Below are 23,615 nucleotides of genomic sequence, written 5' to 3' on the forward strand. Positions count from 1 at the left end.
TAAGAACAAATCTACAAAATAAACACACGTCAATAAAAATGCACTTTAAAGAATATTTTTATTTGTCATTTAATTTTATATTGATTCGTTTATTTTGAAAATATATTTTCTCTCTCAATCAATTTTAAGTTATGAAAATATATTTCCTCCCTCAATCAATTGTAAGTTATAAAACATGTATAATATATTTGTATTTTATTTAATATATTTGTTCCTTAAAAATGTAACTCCTATATGTGTATTTTATTTAAGATTTTATATATATATGGAGCTACTCAATGAGAACAATTCTCATAAAAATTGTGAGAATAGTAAATCTCGCCTTATAACTAATCATGTATGGTTCGTAGCTCCACACACACACACATATATATATATATATATATTAAATCTTATGTTTAAGAAGAATGAATGAGATGAGAGACTTTCGGAAATTTTAGATGCAACTGATAAGAATGAGCACATAGGAGTTAAGAAGAATCAATGAAATCAGATTATGCTCATAAATATGACATTAATGTTGACCTATCATTACACAATTATTATCAAAATTATTTTAAGTTTTAACTGAAATATAATCGTAGCATTTAAGTCTTTAATCAATTAACATTATTATCAATTATAAGACAACAAATGACAAACATAAGATTAAATTATAGAATAAAAAAGTGCACATGTTACCGGTGCATTTGTACAGTTAAAAATGTAGGTGAATATATTTATAGAGTTAATCATATTTACAGAGTTAAGTGAGAAAAATATACAAAACGATCTCAATTATTTTTTCTTTGTTCCAAATCTTAACTCATATATTAATTATCACTTGCAACTTTCTTAGAATCAAATTGAGTTATTGTGCATTTATTCACATTTAAATTGCAATGAATGAAATCGAATTTTGCTAATAAATATTACCTTAATAATCATGTATCATTACACAATTATTAACAAAATTTTAACCGAAATATAATCATATCAAATTATTATTATTACAATAAGAAGACAAATGGAAAGCATAAGATTAAATTATGGGATAAAACACAGTGAATGAATAAGGAAGGGAACGAACAAATGTAAAGTCACATTCATATTGTTCAATACAAAATGATCATAATTATTATTATTTTGTTACAAACTTTAAATGATGCATTAATCCTAATTTTTTTAGAATCAAATTGAGTTATTATCCATTTATTCACATTTAAATTGCAATGAATTAAATTAAATTTTGCTCATGAATATGCTCAATATCGTTACACAATTATTATCAAATTTATTTCAAATATTAACTGAAATATAATCATTTTAACTAAAAGATAACAATATCATTCAAGTTCATAATCAATTGAATTATTATCATTAAATTATGTAATGAAACACAATGAATGAATAAGAAAGGGGATGAACGAATGTAAAACCACATTAAATGATCCTAATTATTTTTTTATTTGTTCCAAATCTTCAATGATGCATTAATTCTCACTTGCAAATTTCTTAGAATCAAATTAATTTATTGTCCATTTATTCATATTTAAATTACAATGAATGAAATCAAATTTTGCTCATAAATATTACATTAATATCAATATATTGTTACACAATTATTATCAAAATTATTTCAAATATTAAGTTAAATATAATCATAGCATTTAAGTTCATAATCAATCAAATTATTATCAATATTACTACAAGACGACAAATGACAAACGTAAGATTGAATTATGGAATGAAATAGAATGAATGAAATAGAATGAATGAATAAGAAAGTGATAGAACAAATAGGAAGTCATATTCCTATTGGTGAATGAGGATGAAATTTGATGAATAATAACCTGTGTTTTCATTATATTTATCTATTTGTGTAATGAAAGATTGTGTGATGAAAGAATGAATCATAATATAAGTAACATAATTCATGTTGTACAACAAAATAGATGAACCACGATGTAAAACATAGAATCAATGTTATGCTACTTTTGCTCAAGATTATATAGCAAAATGACATTTTAACAATTTTTTTAGAAAATTAAGGAGAAATGATAAAAATACCAAAGTGTCAGAGATTATTTACTTTTTTCTTCCTCTTTATGATCTCGTCAATGTTCATGTCATTTTCAACATTACAATAATGATTATTTTGAATAGAAAATTCTATAAAGAAATAACAAAGAGATATAGAAAAACTAATCTGCAATGATGCTTCAAGAGTGAACAAACAATAAGAGACATCAGATCACATAGAACTATCATCGGTGCCCTTGTCATTAGAGACATCTCACTCCTCTAGTTATCCAACAATAATAACATATCTACAAAATAAACAAAAAAAAATTTAATACAACATCTTCAAAGAAAAATCAATGAATAAATCTACATGCATAAAATCATTTTAAAATAAGAAATTTTGAAATGGAAGAATGATATAAATCAAGAAGAGAGAAAAATGGTTGAAGAAAAGTAGACTAATGAAATGAGAGAGTGAAAGAGATATGATGTTCTCTAATTAGTAATAAAATGAGAGAGAAAAAATATGGAAGAAAGAAGAAAAAATAAAGGATAAAGAGATGTATCAAGAGATAATAACAAATGTTATGGTGTGGTGGGGTATATTGGAGATGGTAGAATTCTTTGAGTGAGAAAACTTTTGTTGTAAGTGTGACATATGGCAATTCAATGAGGTGATGACACATGTATGTGAGTGGGGTTTTTTTGTTAAGTAGTAAATAGATAAAAATGTTTTTACACATCATCACTTGCCACATGTCACATCCTCCTTATTTTTTCTCTTACTAAAGGTTTCATGACATTATTATCTACCTGTCCACACTACATAATCAAATATATGGTTTGAGATTTTCCACATCATCACTTCACATATCTCTTCATCCTTAATTTTTCCTCTCGTAAAAGGTTTCATGGTTGGTACTACTATGTATCTACCCACACACATAATCACATTTTTACAATGTATATTTTCATTGACTATATTACAAATAAACTACTTTCACATCGTCATTTTGTCACATGTCATTTGTTCCTTAATTTTGTCCTCCTAAAAGATTTCATGATACTACTATCTGTCTACACATCACATAATCAAACTTATGAGTTGAGATTAATTTAAAATTATACCTTATATAAAACAAGTTTTAAAGAATAAGTATAATTTTGCTAAACATATATAACTAAAATCACTTATTTACATCATAATCTATTAAAAAATCACTTATTGAGTTATTTGACACAATCAAAAATCTCTTATTCAACTATTTTTGAAGTTGTTTCAGTTTTCATATATTTTAGTATCACAAATTTGCTCATCTCTCTTACTGAAAGTCATGTTGAGTTTTGATAAAGTTATTAGGCTACATAATAATCCTATCTATTATATGAAATTTGGCCTAGAAAGTGTGAATAAAAAGTTCATTGTTTTATTAAATGGCTTTTAATGGTGTTAAAATTGTAAATATATGACTTTTGGAATATATCATAGAGGAGATTATGACAATTTTGTTTTATTGGTGTTTTCTTTGTAGCATTTTTAATAGGAAGTTTCACAAATCATTGTCATTTATTTTCCTTATGTATTTCAACATGTTTGGTCATGCAAATGTGCAAATAACATGTATGTTATTAATTATGTGAATACACGAAGTAATATGTGTGTTATTAGTCATGTAAATACATAAATAATATGTATGTTCTTAACCATGTTAGTGCATGGATCACATGTGTGGTTTTAATCATGGGACAAAAATATTGTCTCGTGTGAATGTACATTAACTTACTAGTTTTAATATAAAAATATATGCTTATGATATTTTTATACTATTATCACTATGTTATGTTATATAAAGTACAAATTTTGTATTTAATCTAGAGTTGTAGATCATATAAATCTCATATTTAATAAGTCTTAAAATAATAATGATAAAAGGATTCTTTCACTATTGTTTCAGCTAAATCTTTATTCACTCTAACCTTAACAATTATTTTAAGTGTTAAACATAAAATAAAGTATACTGATCATGATTGAGTTTTTGAACAAATATATTTATTAAGGACAATGTTCATAGAGAAGAAATAATACAACTTTATTTAATTCTACATAATATTTTCATAAAATATGGTACATTATAGAGGTAATTCCAAGTAGTATAATAGTTAATATCTCTTCATTATATTTGATTCGTTACAAATGTATCAATAATTCTACAGATAAGTTGTTTAAGTACACAAAAGAGGAAAATGATATTATAATTACATTCTGCATACAAATTTACAATAATCAAGTTATCAAATATAATATATGATTAATTAATTAAAAATAAATTACACCTTGGTGTATAAAATTATATAGAAAATAAAATATGCACCTGTAGTGGGAAAATGCCACTGGCGCCTTGGTTTTAAAATGAGAATGGTCTTGGTTTTAAAATGCCACTGGCGCCTTGGTTTTGTTTACCCGGCGGTAGTGCTGTGATGTATCCTACGCTCTCCCCTGTTTTGTACATATGTGCATAATAAAATTGGAAATGAGTTACCGTAAATAGAATAAAATAAAGAGTAAATTACACTGACACCCCCTGAGTTTCAGTGAAATTACACAAACCATCCCTCATTTTTCTAAACTTACACAAACCTCCCCTAGTTTTGTACTTTCATTACACTGACCACCCCTGTATAAGAAATAAGAGAAATAAGTGTAATTTTTTAAACAAAAAAATTGATAAATGCAATTAAGTTAAACAAAACATGATAAATTGTGTAGACAAGTCTAAATAATATACAAATTAATGTATCTTTATTATTTTTTGTTACAAAATGCATCAACAATTATAAAGAAATATTGTTTAAATCACTCTTATAATGTAGTGTAACGAACCAAAAATAATAAAGATATATTGATTTGTATATTATTTAGACTTGTCTATACAATATATCATGTTTTGCTTAACTTAATTGCATTTATCACATTTTTTGTTTAAAAAATTACACTTATTTATTATACTGGGTGATCAATGTAATGAAAGTATAAAACTATGGGAGATTTGTGTAAGTTTAGAAAAGTGAGGAGTGGTTTGTATAATTTCACTAAAGCTCAAGGGGTGTCAATGTAATTTACTCTAAAATAAATGAATATGAATCTTTTTGGTGTAGGAAACATTCATTTATATTTTCTTTTAAAAAGATCTAAATAAATGACATGTGGAATTTAAACTAAAAACAATGTAAGTATTTAGCATACATTAATATAACAAACTTTTACATTTATCATTTTTAATCATAAACACACGTAAATAATAAATAAGAGTGTACTATTTACTTTTTGTCATTATAAGATAAATCTGTATACACTAAGTGTGTATAGATATTGAATTGGGATATTTATATATTAATGGAGAAATAAGTAACATAAAAAGCAAAGGAAATAATAACATAGTAAGATATTTTTATCCTTTCATATACAATAAAATAATACTTTTATTATTAAAAACACGTATAAAATCAAAACATCAATATTCATACATATTACACTCGAATAAATAATGTACTCTGTCTATATTAAATTCATGTTAAAAACATGGAAATAGCAGGTGCCCACAGGAATACGTTGTTATATCACTTTTCCTGATTTCAGGTACAAATACTATATAATCGTCAACAACTTCTACTTCACTCACATAACAGAAACACCAAACTCAATTCCTCTTTGTACCAAAAAACCCAATTCCTCTCATTTTCCACCATGGCTGCTCGAACCCTATTCATCAAAAAAGCCCTACCTTTCTCCATCTTCCGCCACCGCACCGTGACGGCGGCGACAACAACTCACTCTCGTGGATTACAAACCGTCACACTACCCGATCTCGATTATGACTATGGCGCATTGGAACCTGCAATCAGTGGTGAAATCATGGAGCTACACCATCAGAAGCATCATCAGGCTTACGTCACCAATTACAATAAAGCTATTGAACAACTTGATAATGCACTTGTTAAGGGTGACGCCTCTACCGTTGTTAAGGTCCAGAGTGCCATTAAATTCAATGGAGGAGGTTAGGTTCCTATTTATTTTTTTACTTTTTGTTTTTGTTTAATTGTTTTTCCTATTAATTTTTTTGGGTTAATTAGATGAAGGATTGGGGTGTGTGTGATTTATTCATTGAGGTTGAATTCTTTTTATGGATAGTTAATGAATGGAGATTAATTTTGGTCAATGTGGATGTTAAGTTAGTTGATTTTTGTTGATGATAAATCATTTGTTTAGGCTTTTATTTATTATTATTGTGATAAAAATCACTTTTTGACATTTTTACGCTTTTTGCTTCGATTCTTATCAAAGAACAGAAGCTGAAATTCAGCTTTTATGAAAAACTATATTTTTTAACTTCTCAAAAAAACACATTTTTGGAATAACCAAGGGCCTGTTTTCTTAGGCAAAAAAATTGATTTTCCAGAAGATTCTTTCTTTTAAAAAAAGTACTTTAAAAGAATGAAAAAGCGTAAACAAACACGATATTGTATTCATTTTTAAGCCTAAACAAATGGGCCCTAAGATATAACAATAGAAGTAAGGAATTAGGAATATGCGTTATACATTCTTGTGATGTTGGCAGTAATAGTGAAAGTAACAAGTTCTATTTTAGGTTTCATAAAAAATAGACAAGTTCATAAATAAATGTTTTTGTATTTTACGTTTTTTGTGTTTCCCCCCAGTTCTTAACTCTTATTATTGTCATTTTGGTTGGAAACAGTAGTTGGGTGATGTCTCTACTGGGATGGGTTTTTGGATAAAGAATGAACATTGTGTAGCTTTACTGTTATGTAATTTGGAAGTTATTTGATGCCTTTTTTATATTTATCTTTAGGGGGGGTCATGTCTGGTTATAAATTTGAAAAGAAAAAAAAAGTTTTTCAAAGAAAGAGCAAAAAAATATTTCCCATGCTTTTAATGCTTAATTTAGTTTGTATTGAATATAAATTTTGTTTTACTGCAGGTCATGTCAACCATTCTATTTTCTGGAAAAATCTGGCTCCTGTTCGTGTAAGTTTGTGCCTTAACTCCATTTTACGGCTTGTATTTTGTCTTTGATGCCTCCCTTACCTAATACTTCACACCTTTTGCAGGAAGGAGGTGGTGAACTACCACATGATACCCTGGGATGGGCCATTGACACTCATTTTGGTTCCTTGGAAGCATTGATACAAAAGATGACTTCAGAAGGCTCAGCCCTTCAGGGGTCTGGATGGGTGGTAAGTTTGAGCAGATTCTAAAATTTCCAGCATTGTCTTATGTTTAACGTATCATTCGAGCTCAATGCCGAAGTCGTTATTTGAAGTGCCATGTCTTATTATCAATTTTTACTGCTTTGCCAGTGGCTTGGTCTGGACAAAGAGTTCCAGAGGCTTGTAGTTGAAACCACTGAGAATCAGGTAATGGGACTAATTTTCATCTTATTCAGAGTCTGGACTCTAGAGAACTTTCGCTGATGTTAATTGTGTTTAGGGTATAGAAACATTGCTATGGTGGGAAAGTGGAGAGTAAAAAAGATACTTGTTCACAGTTTTCCGACTTTCCTCTTGCTCGTGATTTTGACTGTCTATATACCATGTTTATCCTCATTTCATACAAAATATTTCTTGTTAGTTAATTTTTAGATGGATTTTTTATATTTTTTTGCAGGACCCACTGGTTACTAAGGGTTCAAATTTGGTTCCATTGCTTGGTATAGATGTTTGGGAGCACGCATACTACTTGCAGGTAAAATTTTGGACTTGGTGGTTCACCAGTGACTGTCATTGCTATAGTGACATTAATTATCTGAAGGTTGTGCTTATCTTTTGAGTGTGGTGATGATGACTTATGTGATGAAAATAAATGTAGTGTTATCAAATTTAATAAATTTTCTGAAATTTCAAAACCTTTCCCCACCTAACAAACTCTCATTATAATTTTTCTTCATCATGAAACTCAGCCTTGAAAAGAATTCTCAAGCTTTTTTTAATTAATTTGTTTGCATTTAAATACTCCTGACTGGTTCTAGTGCTTCAAAATATGGAATAGATGTCGCTTATGTGAAATTAGTATGAATCCGAAGTAGTTTATGGTTAACTGTCATTGATTTTAAAAAACGCAAGTAGTCAGAAATTGAAATTTTATAATATTTTGCGTAATATGGTTACATTTCTATGACAGCTAAAACGATACAAAAAGGTAAATCAACACTTTGCTTCAAGCTTATTCTTTTAACAATTCTAGTCAATAATATGTTACAACAACATACAAGCCTTAATCCTACTAGGTGGGGTCGGCTACATGGATTAGACGATGTCATAATGCAATAATATGTACAATGTACAATTAATATAATATTTGTTTCCCCCTCAATCCCTGTGTGTTGGTTAGAAGTTGGATTTTTTGAGATTCCCTCTCCCTCAATCTTGCTTGATTTATCTTGCTAATATGCACATCAGTTTTCAAAAGATCTTCTGAAGTATGCATGTATTTTCCTTTTTGCAGTACAAGAATGTCAGACCTGACTATTTGAAGAACATATGGAAAGTTATTAACTGGAAATATGCGAGTGAATTGTATGAGGAAGAAAGCTCTTAGGGTGAATGCAGTGCTTGAGGTGACAGGTTTGAAGCATGGTTAGAGGTGGAATAAAATGATGTTATGTAGCAGATAATACCTTCATTAGGACATCCTAATTTTGTTTTATTTATGTATAATACTGAAGAACATGGAGCAATATATGCATGCTTCCTTGTATTGTATACATGTGATGATTTGCTCATGTCTTTGGAATTTTTCTAATACTATGATAAGATACTATTCTTATCCACTCATGTATACTTTTTTGCTCCTGGCATGTGTTCCTTTTTGGTTGAATAAGAATGGCTTCATTTTTTGGATGAACAAGTTGGAATTGTTACTTATGGACCCTGTGTGGCTGTATCCCATAAGCCTATGTGGTTGAGAACTCACTAGTTAATTGATTTTGATTAGCACATTATAGTAAAATGTTAATGGTTAACAAATTGTGGGAATCTCATAACTTTTTTGAGAAAAGGTCAGCAAAAGTAAAAATGGGAAGCGGAAAACGTTGTGGTTTCTAGGTTCAAATTGAAAAATATGAGTTTAATTGATATGTAACAGAGTGTAATGTAAAGTGGACAGGATCTTCTGTCCCAACAAATACGTCCTTATCCAATGGAGTAACACTAAATAATATAAAAAAATAAATTTATATTTTTGTTTTTATTTTTATTTTTTCAATAAAGTAAGACATTTTGTGTTTTTGTTTTTATTTTTCTAATAAAGTAAGACATTTTGTGTTTTTGTTTTTATTTTTCCAATAAAGTAAGACATTTTGATTGGCTTGAGACATTAATGAGACAGAAGATCCTCATCCATGTAAAATGGTTTTATAAAAGTATTCATTATTTTTATAATTATTTGTGAAATAAATAAGACAAATATTAGTTTCTCATTATGACCAAAATGTGAAGAGTTTGATTTCGGGTAACAACATTTATTGGGAGAGAGTTATTACACATCCCAAAAGGGATTCATTCTTTACTGATAGGATAAGAAAATACATTTAATACTAGTAAAAATATAAAACAAAGTAAGTTTGTTTCAAATGTGGCTATTGAGAAGCATTTTTGAAGACAAAGATTATGAATTAGGAACAATTAATTTGTCATACGAACAAGACCAAACAGGACCTCTGTCACTAAAATTTTTCGTCTTTATATCCCAAGTCAATCATATTCCATTAAATTACATAAATATGTTTTTTTTAATTTTCTTTTTAAGTATGTGTCAAATTTCCATTAGATTGAGACACAAAAAAGTGAAACATCTAATCGTCATTTGTCCTATCCCTCCTCGATGTCACATGGATAGAGATTTGATGTCCCCAAGCCTGTCTCAAACCAATTATAATGAAGAAAAAAATAGACAAAATTATGAATTTTTAATTTTTAACTGATATAGCATATTGTAATTGGTAAAAGATAGGCTTTAGGACATACTTGAGAACAACAAATCTTTGTTTATGTCAAGTCCATGCATCAGCACTATGTCATGCCACGTCATATCTTCCGGTTGGTACCTTGGGTCAAGAATAATAACTAAAATGGAAATAAATGTAGTTATAAGCCTAATGATATACTCAACTCTAACTAAAATGGAAAAAAATGTAATTATAAGCCTAAATGGTATACTCAACTCTCTAATGCCATGTTTGGTTGGATGAGATAGGTAAATGGAAAAATTATAATCTAATATAATTTGTTAAACTTCATATAAAATATCAAAAAAAATTGTTACTTTTTTATCTTCAACTACTTTATTTAATTTAATTTCATTAATTATAGGAATTTTTTTAATTATTCAACAATGCTTGCGGGCCCGTTAGCTCATTTAAAAATGAGCATGGCAATGAATTTTATCCGTTAAACCAATGCAGGCATGCCCGTGCCCACTTAATTTTTTGCGGGCATTTGCAGGCGCGGGCTAAACAGGCCGGACGACCCGTTTTCCCTTCTTTAGTGAATATCATTTCATATATTTCATTTAATTCCATCATCTTATAAACTCCTAGTATAAGGAACTGCGAAACCGATGGAACCAGACCAAACTATAAAATATTGTTTGGTTTTGTTCTGCAGTTTGATTCAGTTTTTTAATTAGAACTATTTAAGGTTGGTTCAGTTCACGGTTTTGGAAATTTAGGAACCATTGAAATTAAACAGAACCGCATACTAAAAGAATATATTTTTTTTTGCTTTTATATTTGGATACTTATAATTTAAAATTAGGAGATAAAATAAGATTAAAATTTTAGATTATTAAAATGTACAAGCTATAACAATGAGAAGTTGCACCATAAAAGAAAAGAGGCAAAATGGAAAAATAAATAGTTAAAAAACCTAAAAAAAGTAGAAAACTAAAGGACTAAAAGAAAATAAAAGAAAAAATAAAAAGGAAAAGAAAGAAAATAAAAGAGAGGGAGTGTGAGCATCACATTTGCAAAATATAGAAGAAAGAAAAGAATAACTGTGAAACTAAACCTAACCATTCAATGACAGTTTGATTTGGTTCCTAACTACAATTTGCATTTAATTAAGATAAACCAAATAATATCTCTATGTTCGATTTAGTCAATAAATTACACCAAAAACCATTACAATGCAAAATTTTAAACCCTAATAAGGTAGGTTAGTGTAGGGATGTGATGTCAAACATTAATGCTTTGTTTGGTTGAAGGGAGAAAATTAGAGAAGAAAGATCAGTGAGAGGGGGGAGAAAGAGATAGAATAAAATTACAGTAGATTTTTGTATTGTTTGGTACGAGAGAAAGAGAGGAGAAAGAGAAAAGAAAGAGAGAAATAAATATTTAAATGATAAAAATGTCATTACAATAAAAAGTTATAAAGAAATATTTTACTACTAATTAAATAATTAATATTTTAAATTAAATATTATGATGTAAAACATTAAAGTTTGTTCTTGTAATACATTTGCCACAATATTTTTTCATTAAATTAATTAATATATTGGATAATAGTTTGGGTAAGAAAATACATATTTCTCTTCTCCTTTCTTTGCATACGAGGAGAGAGTGATTTTGGGCATGGGTCTCACCCAATTCTAGCATCTCTTCCCTATTTCTCTTGTAAACCAAAGGGGAGAATGATACAAATTCTCTCTTCTTTCTCCTCAAACCCTTGCATACCAAATGAACGCTTATTCATTTGTTGTTTACTTTTTTATTAAATTTGTTTTTAGTGTTTTTGGTAGCAACAATACTTACAAGGTAGTTAGGTGTGGAACTAGATGTTGGTGTTGTGTGAAAGAGCTTATTAAATTACGAATGTTGTTACTTATTTAAACAATATTCTTTAAACTATGGGTAGGTGAATTTGAAAAAACATAATAGTTTAAAAAAAATGAAAAGTAAAGAAAATGTCAAATATTCAAAAAAAATAAAATAAAGTTAAAGCAACATTATCATATTACGTTTTTAAATTACACAATTAACGTTAAATAAAATTAGAAAAAACATAATAGTTCATAGGCCCAAACATCTATTACAACATTTCTTTTAAGTCTAATAGCAAATTAAACACCCCACATTTAATAATTAACAAGATGAGTTTTATATATTATCATTGCATCATTTACAATTTATTTTTAATTATTATTGATTATTCGAAAAAAATAATCTAAATAAATAGTTGACCGTATATCTTTACATTGACAGAATGTAAATATTACACTCATATATGATATAGTGTATTTTCTTACTCATATTTGGTTAGTATGAGGTATCATAAAAACTAATGTAATAGATCTTCCATACAAGAAAATCAATTGAGAGGGCAAATTTCTAATAGCATATAACTATATGAGACTATGAGTATAAGTGCATCAAGTTACAGTATGTTGGGATTGATAAGTAAAAATAGACAAGACATATTTTTTTGAAAATTTAAATTTTGTTTGGAGAAAGTATAAATAAGAAAATATAAGGGGTAAGAAACGTAAATATGAAAAGCTTGAAAAATAAATATTAGGAGTAAGAAACGTAAATATGAAAAGCTCGAAAATTACCTTCCACTCTAACGCTGATATAAAAGCAACAAAACCCTATCTCAACCGCATCTCTAGAAGCCGCAGCAGCTGAAGAACACCGATACCGTAGTTTGAGAACTGCAACCATGGTTCGATTGGATCTTTACGCTATCGTTGTTTCTTTGATTCTGTTCCTTCTCCTTTTCACTATTTCTCTTACTCTTCGATCTCTTTGCAGACATTCAAACGCAGAAACGGTGGCCGCAACAAGCACGGTCGTGGCCATGTCAAATTTGTTCGCTGTTCCAACTGCGGCAAGTGCTGTCCCAAGGTATTTCAATTTCTCTTAGTTTTTCGCTTCAATTTTATATCCTATATTGATACTTTGAATTTTATAAACTAGTGTAGTTTTTGTTAGTAAAAAATGTAAACAGTGAGTGATTTATAAATTGATAGTTTACACATGTATCTATGATTGCATGATGTGTTGTGCGGTGTGGTTTAGAAACTAAATTAAACTTAATTGATTGATTTGTTTTTTTTGTAATGTTGTGTGGGGAGAGTGTAGGTGGATTTAAAGAAAGGAGTAATGGAATTTAGTATGGGAACGAAATGGATGTATGAATTGGCGGGACATAATTATGCCGCATTCTGTTTTTAACATTTTTTATACATATTTTCGCCCTAATGTTATAGTTAGCACGAGTTAATGAAATTGTGTCTACTTTTTTGTGAGTGAATGTCTATTTCTCACTTTTTATGCATGTTTTATTTCTCCTTATGTTTATGGCTTAGTTTTGGTGTTTGATATTGTATCTGCAATTCTGGTGAAAAATATGAAATTAAAGGACAAATCCATCAAGCGGTTTGTGGTGAGGAACATTGTTGAGCAGGCTGCAGTCAGAGATGTTCAAGAGGCTTGTGTTTATGAGCGTAATTTTCCTTACCTCTATTATTTTGTGGCATTATCTTTTATTGCATGATCTACTTACATGGTTTGGTTTGTTATTTTTCTATAGAATACGCGCTTCCTAAGCTTTATGTGAAGTTGCAGTACTGTATTTCCTGTGCTATTCATTCTCATGTTGTGAGGGTTCGTTCTCGCACTGATAGGAGGAAGCGTGACCCTCCACAGCGCTTCATCAGACGCAGGGTAAGCAACCAATTTTATGATTCCAGAGTTTCATGTTACTTTTTCATGTTGCCGTTGACCTTACCATGGGTTACTAACATGATCATTATGTGGTCAAGATAGTTTCTTGTGAACATATGTTAAAACATGACACAATTTGCTTATAATTGGCTGGCTCTCTTAAAGATCTATATGGATCCTTGAAATCAGGTAGGTTGAACTTGTCAGTTATGGGATCATTATGTGTTCAAAGTAGTTTTAATGGCCAAAACTTGCTTTTAATTTTATTTATGAAAATGTGAAGCCCTTTACTAAATAATATGAATGCATCTGTACTTTGGCAATGCCAGATGTTATCTGGTTTCTCCGATTCCTACTCTGTTTTGTGTCACATGCTGTGGGTTCTCCTATATGCATTGCATCGATAGGCTAGTATGATTATAAAGACGGTAAAAGGGGTTGGAGGTTGGTCTTTGGTCTTATATGCATGTGCCTTAGAGATGAATGCAGCACCATATACCAGCTTTAACCAACCTGTTCGACCCCTTTTTGCTGCAATGTTTTTTCAACCACTGTAGCAGATATTTTTAGTTTTCAGGTCATTAGGAGAACCTGAAAATTGGTTTGTGGGGGAAATTAAGATGCAATTGTTGAGTAGTTATTCAGGCAACCTCCTTGCCCTAATTGTATGCCATGAGAGGTGTTAAACTGCTCGTAAATTGAATGCTTTTGCTCTTCAGACTTGCTGAGATTATCTCTGAAGCTGGTCTAGTAAGCTCAAGTACATTTTTAAAGAGAAATTATTGTTTTTGCTTCTAAGCACCTTGTGAAAATTTCATATTACAGTGATTTTGTTCTATGGTTTATGAAAAGATGTTTACTTTTCAGCATCCAAAGTATGTAATTTGATTTTCAATTTGCTCTAAACAATGTGCAGTATATATATTAATTGCTTTGATTTTCTGCCCATGAGATTGATAGCTATGATTGATCATTTTCTTTATTCTGAATCATGACTGCTGGTTTGATAAATTTATTTGGTTTTCGTTACAAGGATGATGCACCAAAGCCTGGTCAGCCGGGTCAAGCACCACGCCCTGCTGGAGTAGCAGCTCCTCCCCGTGCCTAAAAGAAAATTATTAGATTGTAGGCCTTGCACGATCAATTTTATATGATAAAGTACTAGTTATCTGTTTGGACACCTCAGTTTTGGTTAAGGATGTTGTTATGTTTTCTTCTCATTGTTCATTTGTGTCCTTGAACAAAACCATTGCAGTTATAATTTGAAGATATTGATGAGAAGGGATCATGTTACATGATAAATTTTATCACATTTCAGTGCTTAATTCTTAATCGCAACCAGTTTTAGCCTGAGTTCCTCTGTACACTCTTTGAAATCGGTACACGTTATTTCTTATTTTATCTTCATAATTCTTGTGATAATTTGCAACAGTGATAACGTTTCCATGTCAAGAATCAATTGTTGAAAAATATGAATTAGTTTTGAAGTAACTCGAGAACTGGATTTGTGTAAGTATGAATTAGTTACACGAAATTAACTATGTTAGGACTACTCCTGTATACATAACATTGAAATACCAGGTTATATTTGGCTTTGATAGCCTTACAGATTTGTAAATTAATGTGAAGTTAGACTAGCAGTTTGGCACTGCCTCTAAAATGATAGTACTCGTTATCTTCCTATTGGAGCATTCGAATTTTGGTGAAATGTTGCATACCCTAAATACAAAAGTCTCAGTTGCTGTATTGGAAGAAGACTTTAAGTTGATTGTATAAAGCTTATAATCACTATCAACCCTTCCTTATAATCACAAAACTATTCATATTTTACTCATAGAAGATACTTCAATGAGCAGCTTGCTTATTGCTTGGACAACTTCTAGGAAATAAATAATGACAAATATAATTATATTTAATGGACAACTATAATTATAGTAAATATAATTGCAAAAGTTGAAAAAATCATATTTATTTTTCTTAAAAAGTTGTAAATTTCACTTCATTTGAAAACTTATTGAGATGATAGATTCGAACTCAGTCCAACTTACCAAGTCTTCAAATTTATACTCAAACTGGCTGGCTGACTTGGTTGAGTTAAATCATTTTATTTCAGTTTTAGTTTATAATCGATTAGAATAATAATTCATATCGATCAGGTGTCCGGTTTATAGACAAATAGAGTGGTCTGATATCTATAATTGCTAGATAATTAATGTGTTCACCTGAAAATACATTGAATATAGGTTTACCTTGATAGTGTAAAGTAACGTTTTCTTTTACATGTTTTGGTTTGGACATACCAGAACAGTGTAGAAGATGGAGGCAAAGTAAAGTGAGGGGAAGAAAGGTATTTTGACAAGAATGAATTCAGCACAAATTTGATGAATCTTGAAAGGAGCCCATTGATTCAAGTATTCAACCATTGAACTGGTCAACCCTTTAGACAGATTCATATTCAACCAGGTATACATCAATCAATCATAATTGGCTAGAATTGATGTGGGCCACCTCAAACCCTTTATATTGTCACAATTGAGTATTCAACCTAAAATTTATACATTCATTATTCATAAGACCAATTATCCTCTAGCCAACTGCTAAAAACTACTATCCTTATATATGTAAAGGTCATTGAAATGAATTAACTTTTATCAACAAAGCCTTCTTTCCAAATGCATGGTAAAAATTGAACATTCACATCATATTTAAATAATTGATGCTAATTGAATTATTTAAGCATGTCAATAGTTAAATCTTACCGAATGTAAAAGAAAAAACTGTTAGGAAAAGTTATTTTCACTTGGATGTTAATTGATGTACACCTTATCTTATTTCTTATGTCATCACTTCCTGTCTTTTCTCTTAAACTCCCTACTGCCCAGGATAGGGTGTATGATGATTATTTTTGTTTAACAAATAGGATACTGTAACATAATTGAATTTTTCTCATTCATACATCTATAATATTCTAAAATGCTTACACATGAAGGATACTATGGAATGAGAGGAAGGTAAAAATGAAAAGGGCAAAACATAGAATTTAACACCTATTTGACTATAATTTCATTAGTACAGAAGAAATTTTCATGCCTATTTTTCATTGTCCATATATTTCTACTACCACAAACGTAAGACATAGAAGCAAAGATGGGAATTAAACTACTATCCTTTATATATGCCTTCTAAACGAGCAAAACAGCATTTATGCAACCATCATTTTCTGGGTTATTGGTGACTTGGGCATATTTACCTGCATTTATCAGTAACACATCAATTTCAGTTAAATATTTCAGCCATTGGTGACAACCAAATTACTAGGAATACAATCTTACCCCACACAACTTTCCCTGCAGGTGTGACCAGACCAAGTTCACTAACATTCACCTGAAATTACAGAAAGTATAGAAATAATAAACACTAACATCTTGATAACAATTCATACCTCTATCCATTCATAGATAACAATAACGACAACCGAGCCTTTATCATAAATCATGTTCCTTGATCAAACATTGATCGAAGTTTTTTATCATTCGCTCTATAGTTTTTTGGTTTCTCTCTTCCTCTAGGAATTAGATTGACTTCTATTTGATCTACTCTCCTTATGGAGGCTTCTACCGATCTCCTTCACACATGTCCAAACTACCTAAGATGCATTTCTATCATCTTTTTTACAATAAGAGCTACTCTAACTTTCTCCCTGATGTATTCATTTCTAATTCTATCTTGTTTAGTGTATCCACTCATTGAATTGCAACATTCTCATATATGCTACATGGAGTCTATTCTCTTGTTGACTTTTATTGCTCAACATTCAATCTCATATAACATTACAAGTCTTATAGTCGTGAGTAAACTTTCCCTTAAGCTTGAATGGTACTCCTGCCATTCGTGATTGTAATAAAACTAATCCATTCAACAGAATTACCCTTTATTGAAATGAAAAAACATAACTGGAAAAAGTAAATTACTGACTCATTTGTTTTCAACGTGGACATAATTTAGACAAAAGTAAGATTCCTGAATGGACAAATAAAAGTGGACAGGAGAGGGAGTTCATTACATTTCAGTACATATCAACACATAAAAAGAAAAAGTTGGTATAAGTTGAGACACATTAAAGTTCAGGTATGAGAATAACCCTCAAATTGAAGAGGAGGAAATATGAATACCTCAATTATAGTTCCCTTGGTCATGACACCAAGGGAGGTGTACATAGGGCCATTAGGATTTTTCTTCACTCCAATTATTTCTAGATTGAAGGTGCATTTAAGTTCTGGATGAGTGACATGAGCTTTAGTGAATCGCAATCCGGAAGGGCGAATGAACCGTTCATACTTCGGTGGTTTTCTGGTAAAACCAGGACCAACAAATGTAGCTTTCGTGACCATCCTCTTCCATTGTTTGGCTGCAAAATGGCAAGCCAGAGATTATCAGGATGAGTTTCTGGCAATAATCAATATGTACTCTTCTCTGACTAATACACCTTAAAGAGCTTTTGAAGAAATAAGATACTAAAGAATCAGTGAAGTAAGAGAGCTTCAGAAACAACAAATAAAATAATCTGATACTGTATGAAAACCCAAAAGACCATGACTTAAAAAATTAGAGTTTAAAATTAGCCACCCACAAAAAATGCAGCCACCTAAACTTCTTCAAGAAAAGAAATAAGGCACATGACAAAAAATAATTTTCATAAAGCTAAAGAAAGTTTTCCTTGGGAAACCGAAGACATCAGTTTTCAATATTAGTAAATGCACCATTTTCGAATTTCGAATACGAACATACCATTTTTTATTCTGTAACCAGTGCTAAGCACTCTCCTGCAATTAGTACATAAAAATGACATTTTCTTGTACCATCTCAATCATGAGACACCAATTAAAATTAAAATCACGAGCCCATAACTTACAAAAATTGAAGCCAACAATTAGCTTTGGACAACTAACCTAGAAGAACCAAGGAAGATAAATTATAATACTTACTCTTTCTTTTTCCAGATCGGACCACTTTGAACATTTCATCCTCGGCCACAGGACGTACCTGAAGAAATGAGGAGGAAGCACATACTTGTGTAATATTCAAAAGGAACTCTCCTTCCAAAAAAAATAAGAAAAATACACAGGGAATGGCAAACACACCTTGGGTAGCGGAACATCCCATTTCCCAGCCTTTTCCTTCCTCTTTTGCTTAATGGTGTTGCTGAGAACCTAAAAAACAGAGAACTTGGTCAACTTACATGGAAAGAAAATAGTACATAAAAATCAAGACTCGGGACTATCTTTTAATATTGTCTCCAAAACATACCTTTGCTCTGGTCGTATTCTCACGATCCAGAAGATATGCAGGAACTGCGCCATCTTGAACATTATCATCAGTCTTGCGTCTAGATGTTGATTCTTCATGCATGGCCAAACTGTTGACAGATAATTGTGAAATCATCATCATCATTATTATCTACTAAATTTAACACGCGCACAAATCTATAATTTATAATGGTAAAAGAAAAACTACAGTATGGAATAAACAAGCCAGAGATGGCGCTACAAAATTGACTAGATCAGAATCAACCAAATTTTTTGAGTATATGCAGTATATCTAGAGCATTAGATTGAGAAACTGCACTAGACTTGTCACCACGTGTGTAAGATAGTTATATGATTAAGAGCATCACCATCCAATATCCATTGGATGGTTGCTTTTGTAATAAAAATCCAACTCCTCCATATAATTTAAGCACGTCAATTGACATTTTACTCCAACCTAGCAACTCCCAAAAGCTTCTTAAATGGAACCCACAACCTACATCACACTTAAATGTTTTACACACCTCTCTCACTAGGAAAGAGACGGAAAACACTTACTAGGTTACATAGATAAGCAACACCTACTAACTAGGTGTCACTAAAAATGAATGCACACCAAAGGGAGAGACAGACACGCATCTTAATATGGATTAGTTTTTTACTCATAGGGTGAGGGATAAGCTTGGTTATACTAAAAAAATAAGTAACAGCTTCCTATTTTTGTTGTGTTTGGTTCCAATGAGGGGAGGGAAGGGGATGGAGAGGAACATAAAGTTTCTATTGTTTGTTTTGGTTGAATAACAGGGAAAGGAAGGGGCTTCAGTCAGTTTAGTTGGAGAGGGGAGAGTAGGGAAAGTTTTATAATGCTTTAGCAACTTCCCCTCCACTCCAAAAACTTCCACATTTGGGGGAAGTAAGAGGGATTTGACCTCTCACCCCTCCAATCCCCTGAAACCAAACACAACATCAACTCCACATGTTTGTTCCATTCACAATCAAGTTTCCTTAAAAACTTAAGAATGCCAATGTTGATGCTCTAACAAACAAAAATCATAAATTTAAAGAAGACAAGTTATATCAAAGAGCCCAACTTCAAAAATATTTCAAAATAATCAAAACAAAAAAGAAAACTCACGTTTTCTTCATCTGTGCCTTTTCTGCATAATTTTTCTTAGCAATCATCTTACCCTTAATACCAATAGCCTGTTCAAATCAAATTAACCACAAAACCCAATTAAAATCATGACAAATACAACATCATATATAGTTTAAATAATAATAAAAAGAATAGTTGAAACCTTCTGTGCTATTTGAGAGTGCTTATGAACAGCACGCGCTTCTTTCTTGCGCTTGCGTTCGAAGTGATCAAGACGGTAGCCATAATCTCTTCTGTGACGTTCTATGTAATCTCCTTGAGGCTACAAATAAACAAAAAGAGAGAGGAAAAGGGTAAGAGAATATGTTGAAAATAATGGGAAAGGAGAAGAATGAAAGAGAAAAGTGGAGTGTTAGAACCATGGTGATGATGAAGGAGAGAGAATTCAGATGATATAAATCTTCAAGTGTTGTTGTTGTTGTTGTTATGAAGAAGAGGAAAAGGTTTATTTATGTTAAGGCAGTGTGTGTTTGAGTTTGATATAAGATGATACTAGGTTAGATGACACCGACATTGATACACTCATGCACTTTCAAATTATTTTTTATTCGCTCAGTCTAACCCTAACGTTAACTTTGCTCAATTTGCTTTTAACATCAATTGTCTCTCTAATTTCTTGATTAAAATATATAAATTTATCCCACATAAAAATGAATAATATTTGTTTCCTTTCAATAAATATTCAATCAACTTAAGATAACATTAGTACATACTATTAATGAGTATATCATTTAATACAAATAAGTTGTTGAACTGAAAATCAAAGCGTGATAATAAATTATAACAAAAATTTCAAACAATTAAAAGGTTGAATCAAGAGTAATTAAAATACAGGATATAATAGAAAATAAGCTGAGATCTAATGAATGCAAAATTCTGGAAATTGATTAAGAAAATGACTAAATTAAATTGATATTCTTTGAGTTTTAATGAAACTACATATATTAATCAATTTTTTAATAATTATTTATACATCTCTCTGATATAACACTGATATTTAAAAATTAAAATGAATGAGTAACATACTAAAATATTTCATATTTCAAACACCACAACTCTTATTATATTTTAACATATCACGTCCTCTTTCTCAAAGTATGGTTGTAATAAATCAAATTTGTGAGTATGAATAATTCGTTGGAAAAATGGTTTTAAGTTATGAGGATAAATCTATTTACATCAAAGTTAAGTTACATTAATTATGCTCAATTTTAATTATTCATTTTTCTTAAATCTAATAGACCAAATTAGTGGGTGAAATAAGTGATGAGAAAAAAAATCGTAAATAACTTTTAAGTTTCACTCATTTGGTCCATAGGATTTAAGAAAATGAATGACTAAGATTGAGTGTAACTTAACTTTGGTGTAAACGAACCCCTCGTATTACATTATAATGAAGAAATTAATATTGTCCAAATAACTCCAAGAAAATGATAGTACATTGTTACCATGAGACTTTGGTGTAAACGAACCCCTCGTATTACATTATAATGAAGAAATTAATATTGTCCAAACAACTCCAAGAAAATGATAGTACATTGTTACCACGAGCATCAAACTTGTCGGTTATGACTATATTAGTTGAAAGCAACATGAAACCCCCTATGGTTTTAGCTTTTTCAAGAAGGTCTTGTAATTCAGGCTCTTTTCAAGCTAATACTTAAGGACATGAGGTATCTGGTTGTTCATATATCGATTGCTTATGGACCAAACTTGATATCATTTTCTACATTTTGTGATTAAGCTTTATTTGAAATATACAATTTACATCAGTGTAAGGTGCCAAATAATTTAGCATCATTTCTCATTAGTTTATATGCTTCATCTCACAAGATGTTCATTACCCCATCTACATTTTAATTACTTTTAGAATTATGATAGTTGTTTTGGTTATAGATAGATTTGTTGGACATTCTAAGAGATTTGAAGCCTTTATTTGGTTTTGTGGAGAACTAAAGGAAAGAAGTTGAGGGGAGTAGTTGCAGAGAAAGTGATCTTTTACCTCATTTGGTTGAGAAGATAATAAGGGAGGAGAGAAATAAAAAGTACATGAAACCTACCAAAATTCCTCCCCTCCATGTGTGAGGAGAGAGTAAAGTGACACCTTTAGTCACTTTCGATATTATATTATTATTTATTTACACACATTTTCGCACAATTATTTTTCTTTTATATCTTATTACTTCATAAATATTGTCTAAAATTATAGTATTATAATTTTAAAATAAATTTTAAAGGTGTAATTCTTAAATTTTTAATTAAGAATAAAACATTTTTTCCACGTTTTTTAGTGTATGGAGAAAAGAGAAGAGAAAAGAACAGTGTCACTGCGGCTACAACCTAGCTTGGGAATTTGTCTGAACAAGTACTCAGATAGGGAATAAGACAAATCTAAGTTCCTTATTCACTTTTTCCAAGGCTAACGACAAAGAGAACTTCCATTACTCCATTTCTTCAACTTATAAGATGGAACCCACACTCCTAACTAAACCATCTTTTGATTGATTGTCTCGATTTCACTGCCTTGGTTGGCCACTATGCCTACTTCTCTTCAACACCTCCTTCTTAAACCCCTTCATTTGCAATCCAATCAATCAATCAAGAGGCTAATCTATTTTGTTTAGGTCGGTAGCTAAAAAAAAGTCCTCGCCTTCCCTTGAATAAAGGAAGGGTAGCATAGTATTAAATTTCATTGAACAAGCTCAACCTTGAAAAAGAAAGGTAATAGGCCGAAGAATTGTTGAAAGCTTCAACTTGGCCACTACAAAAGGCGAAGGTCGGGCAAGAGACTAGGACAACTACCCCAAATATCTGACTGCATTTTCCAACTCAAATGGAATATTACTACCAAAATTGTATTGTACATCCAGAATAGCCCTAAGAAGACATGATCTCATACAGATACTTGGCATGTCCCCCTCTTCTAGATTTATCACACAGGAAATAGAAAGCAATATTTGCTTTATCCAATATCAATCATGAACTATGAGCAAATAGAACACTTTTTAAGAGTATCAATATTGTAACGTCCCGAAAAATACTCTTTATTTATTACGCGGAAAAGTGAGTAAATTTTTTTTTTTGAAATTGGTGATATAAAATTATTTCCTTTTAAAAATCTTTCTTTTCCGGGACATCACTTTAAGTAACATATAACGCGGAAATCAAAACCGGTTACCCAACGGTAACTGAAATGATTCAACATTTCCTGAATATATATCTTCATAGATATAAAAGATCATAAGTACTTAATATACATATCCAACAAGAAAGGGCGGAAATATTAATCATCGCCAAAAGACATTAAACAAAGACATGAACAAGCTGAAGTCGTTAGTGTTTCAAAAGTCACAAAATGATAAGCAACTCCTAGTGGCTAACTCCAAAGCTAGGGTACTTCCTCTCCTCAAT

General features: G+C 30.5%; 3 protein-coding genes across 3 annotated transcripts; 2 read left to right on the plus strand and 1 right to left on the minus strand.

Annotated features, from left to right (window-relative positions):
- Nucleotides 5,721-8,926, plus strand: LOC109326048 (superoxide dismutase [Mn], mitochondrial-like). Its single transcript, XM_019558690.1, has 6 exons — nucleotides 5,721-6,059; nucleotides 7,002-7,048; nucleotides 7,132-7,257; nucleotides 7,381-7,437; nucleotides 7,688-7,765; nucleotides 8,525-8,926. The coding sequence occupies exons 1-6, from the start codon at nucleotides 5,750-5,752 to the stop codon at nucleotides 8,615-8,617; spliced, it is 711 nt and encodes a 236-aa protein (XP_019414235.1). The 5' UTR covers nucleotides 5,721-5,749; the 3' UTR covers nucleotides 8,618-8,926.
- On the plus strand, nucleotides 12,600-15,052 carry LOC109326829 (40S ribosomal protein S26-3). Its single transcript, XM_019559683.1, has 5 exons — nucleotides 12,600-12,738; nucleotides 12,828-12,920; nucleotides 13,438-13,522; nucleotides 13,609-13,742; nucleotides 14,776-15,052. Exons 1-5 carry the CDS (start codon nucleotides 12,736-12,738, stop codon nucleotides 14,848-14,850), a joined length of 390 nt encoding a protein of 129 aa, XP_019415228.1. The 5' UTR covers nucleotides 12,600-12,735; the 3' UTR covers nucleotides 14,851-15,052.
- Nucleotides 16,727-20,667, minus strand: LOC109326826 (ribosome biogenesis protein NSA2 homolog). The gene is made up of 9 exons (XM_019559678.1): nucleotides 20,564-20,667; nucleotides 20,347-20,466; nucleotides 20,184-20,251; nucleotides 19,050-19,158; nucleotides 18,884-18,952; nucleotides 18,728-18,785; nucleotides 17,915-18,150; nucleotides 17,075-17,126; nucleotides 16,727-16,992 (listed from the first exon to the last, which is right to left on the minus strand). Exons 1-9 carry the CDS (start codon nucleotides 20,564-20,566, stop codon nucleotides 16,925-16,927), a joined length of 783 nt encoding a protein of 260 aa, XP_019415223.1. The 5' UTR covers nucleotides 20,567-20,667; the 3' UTR covers nucleotides 16,727-16,924.

This window comes from Lupinus angustifolius, chromosome LG14, assembly GCF_001865875.1.
Source record: "Lupinus angustifolius cultivar Tanjil chromosome LG14, LupAngTanjil_v1.0, whole genome shotgun sequence".
NCBI classification, from domain to species: domain Eukaryota; kingdom Viridiplantae; phylum Streptophyta; class Magnoliopsida; order Fabales; family Fabaceae; genus Lupinus; species Lupinus angustifolius.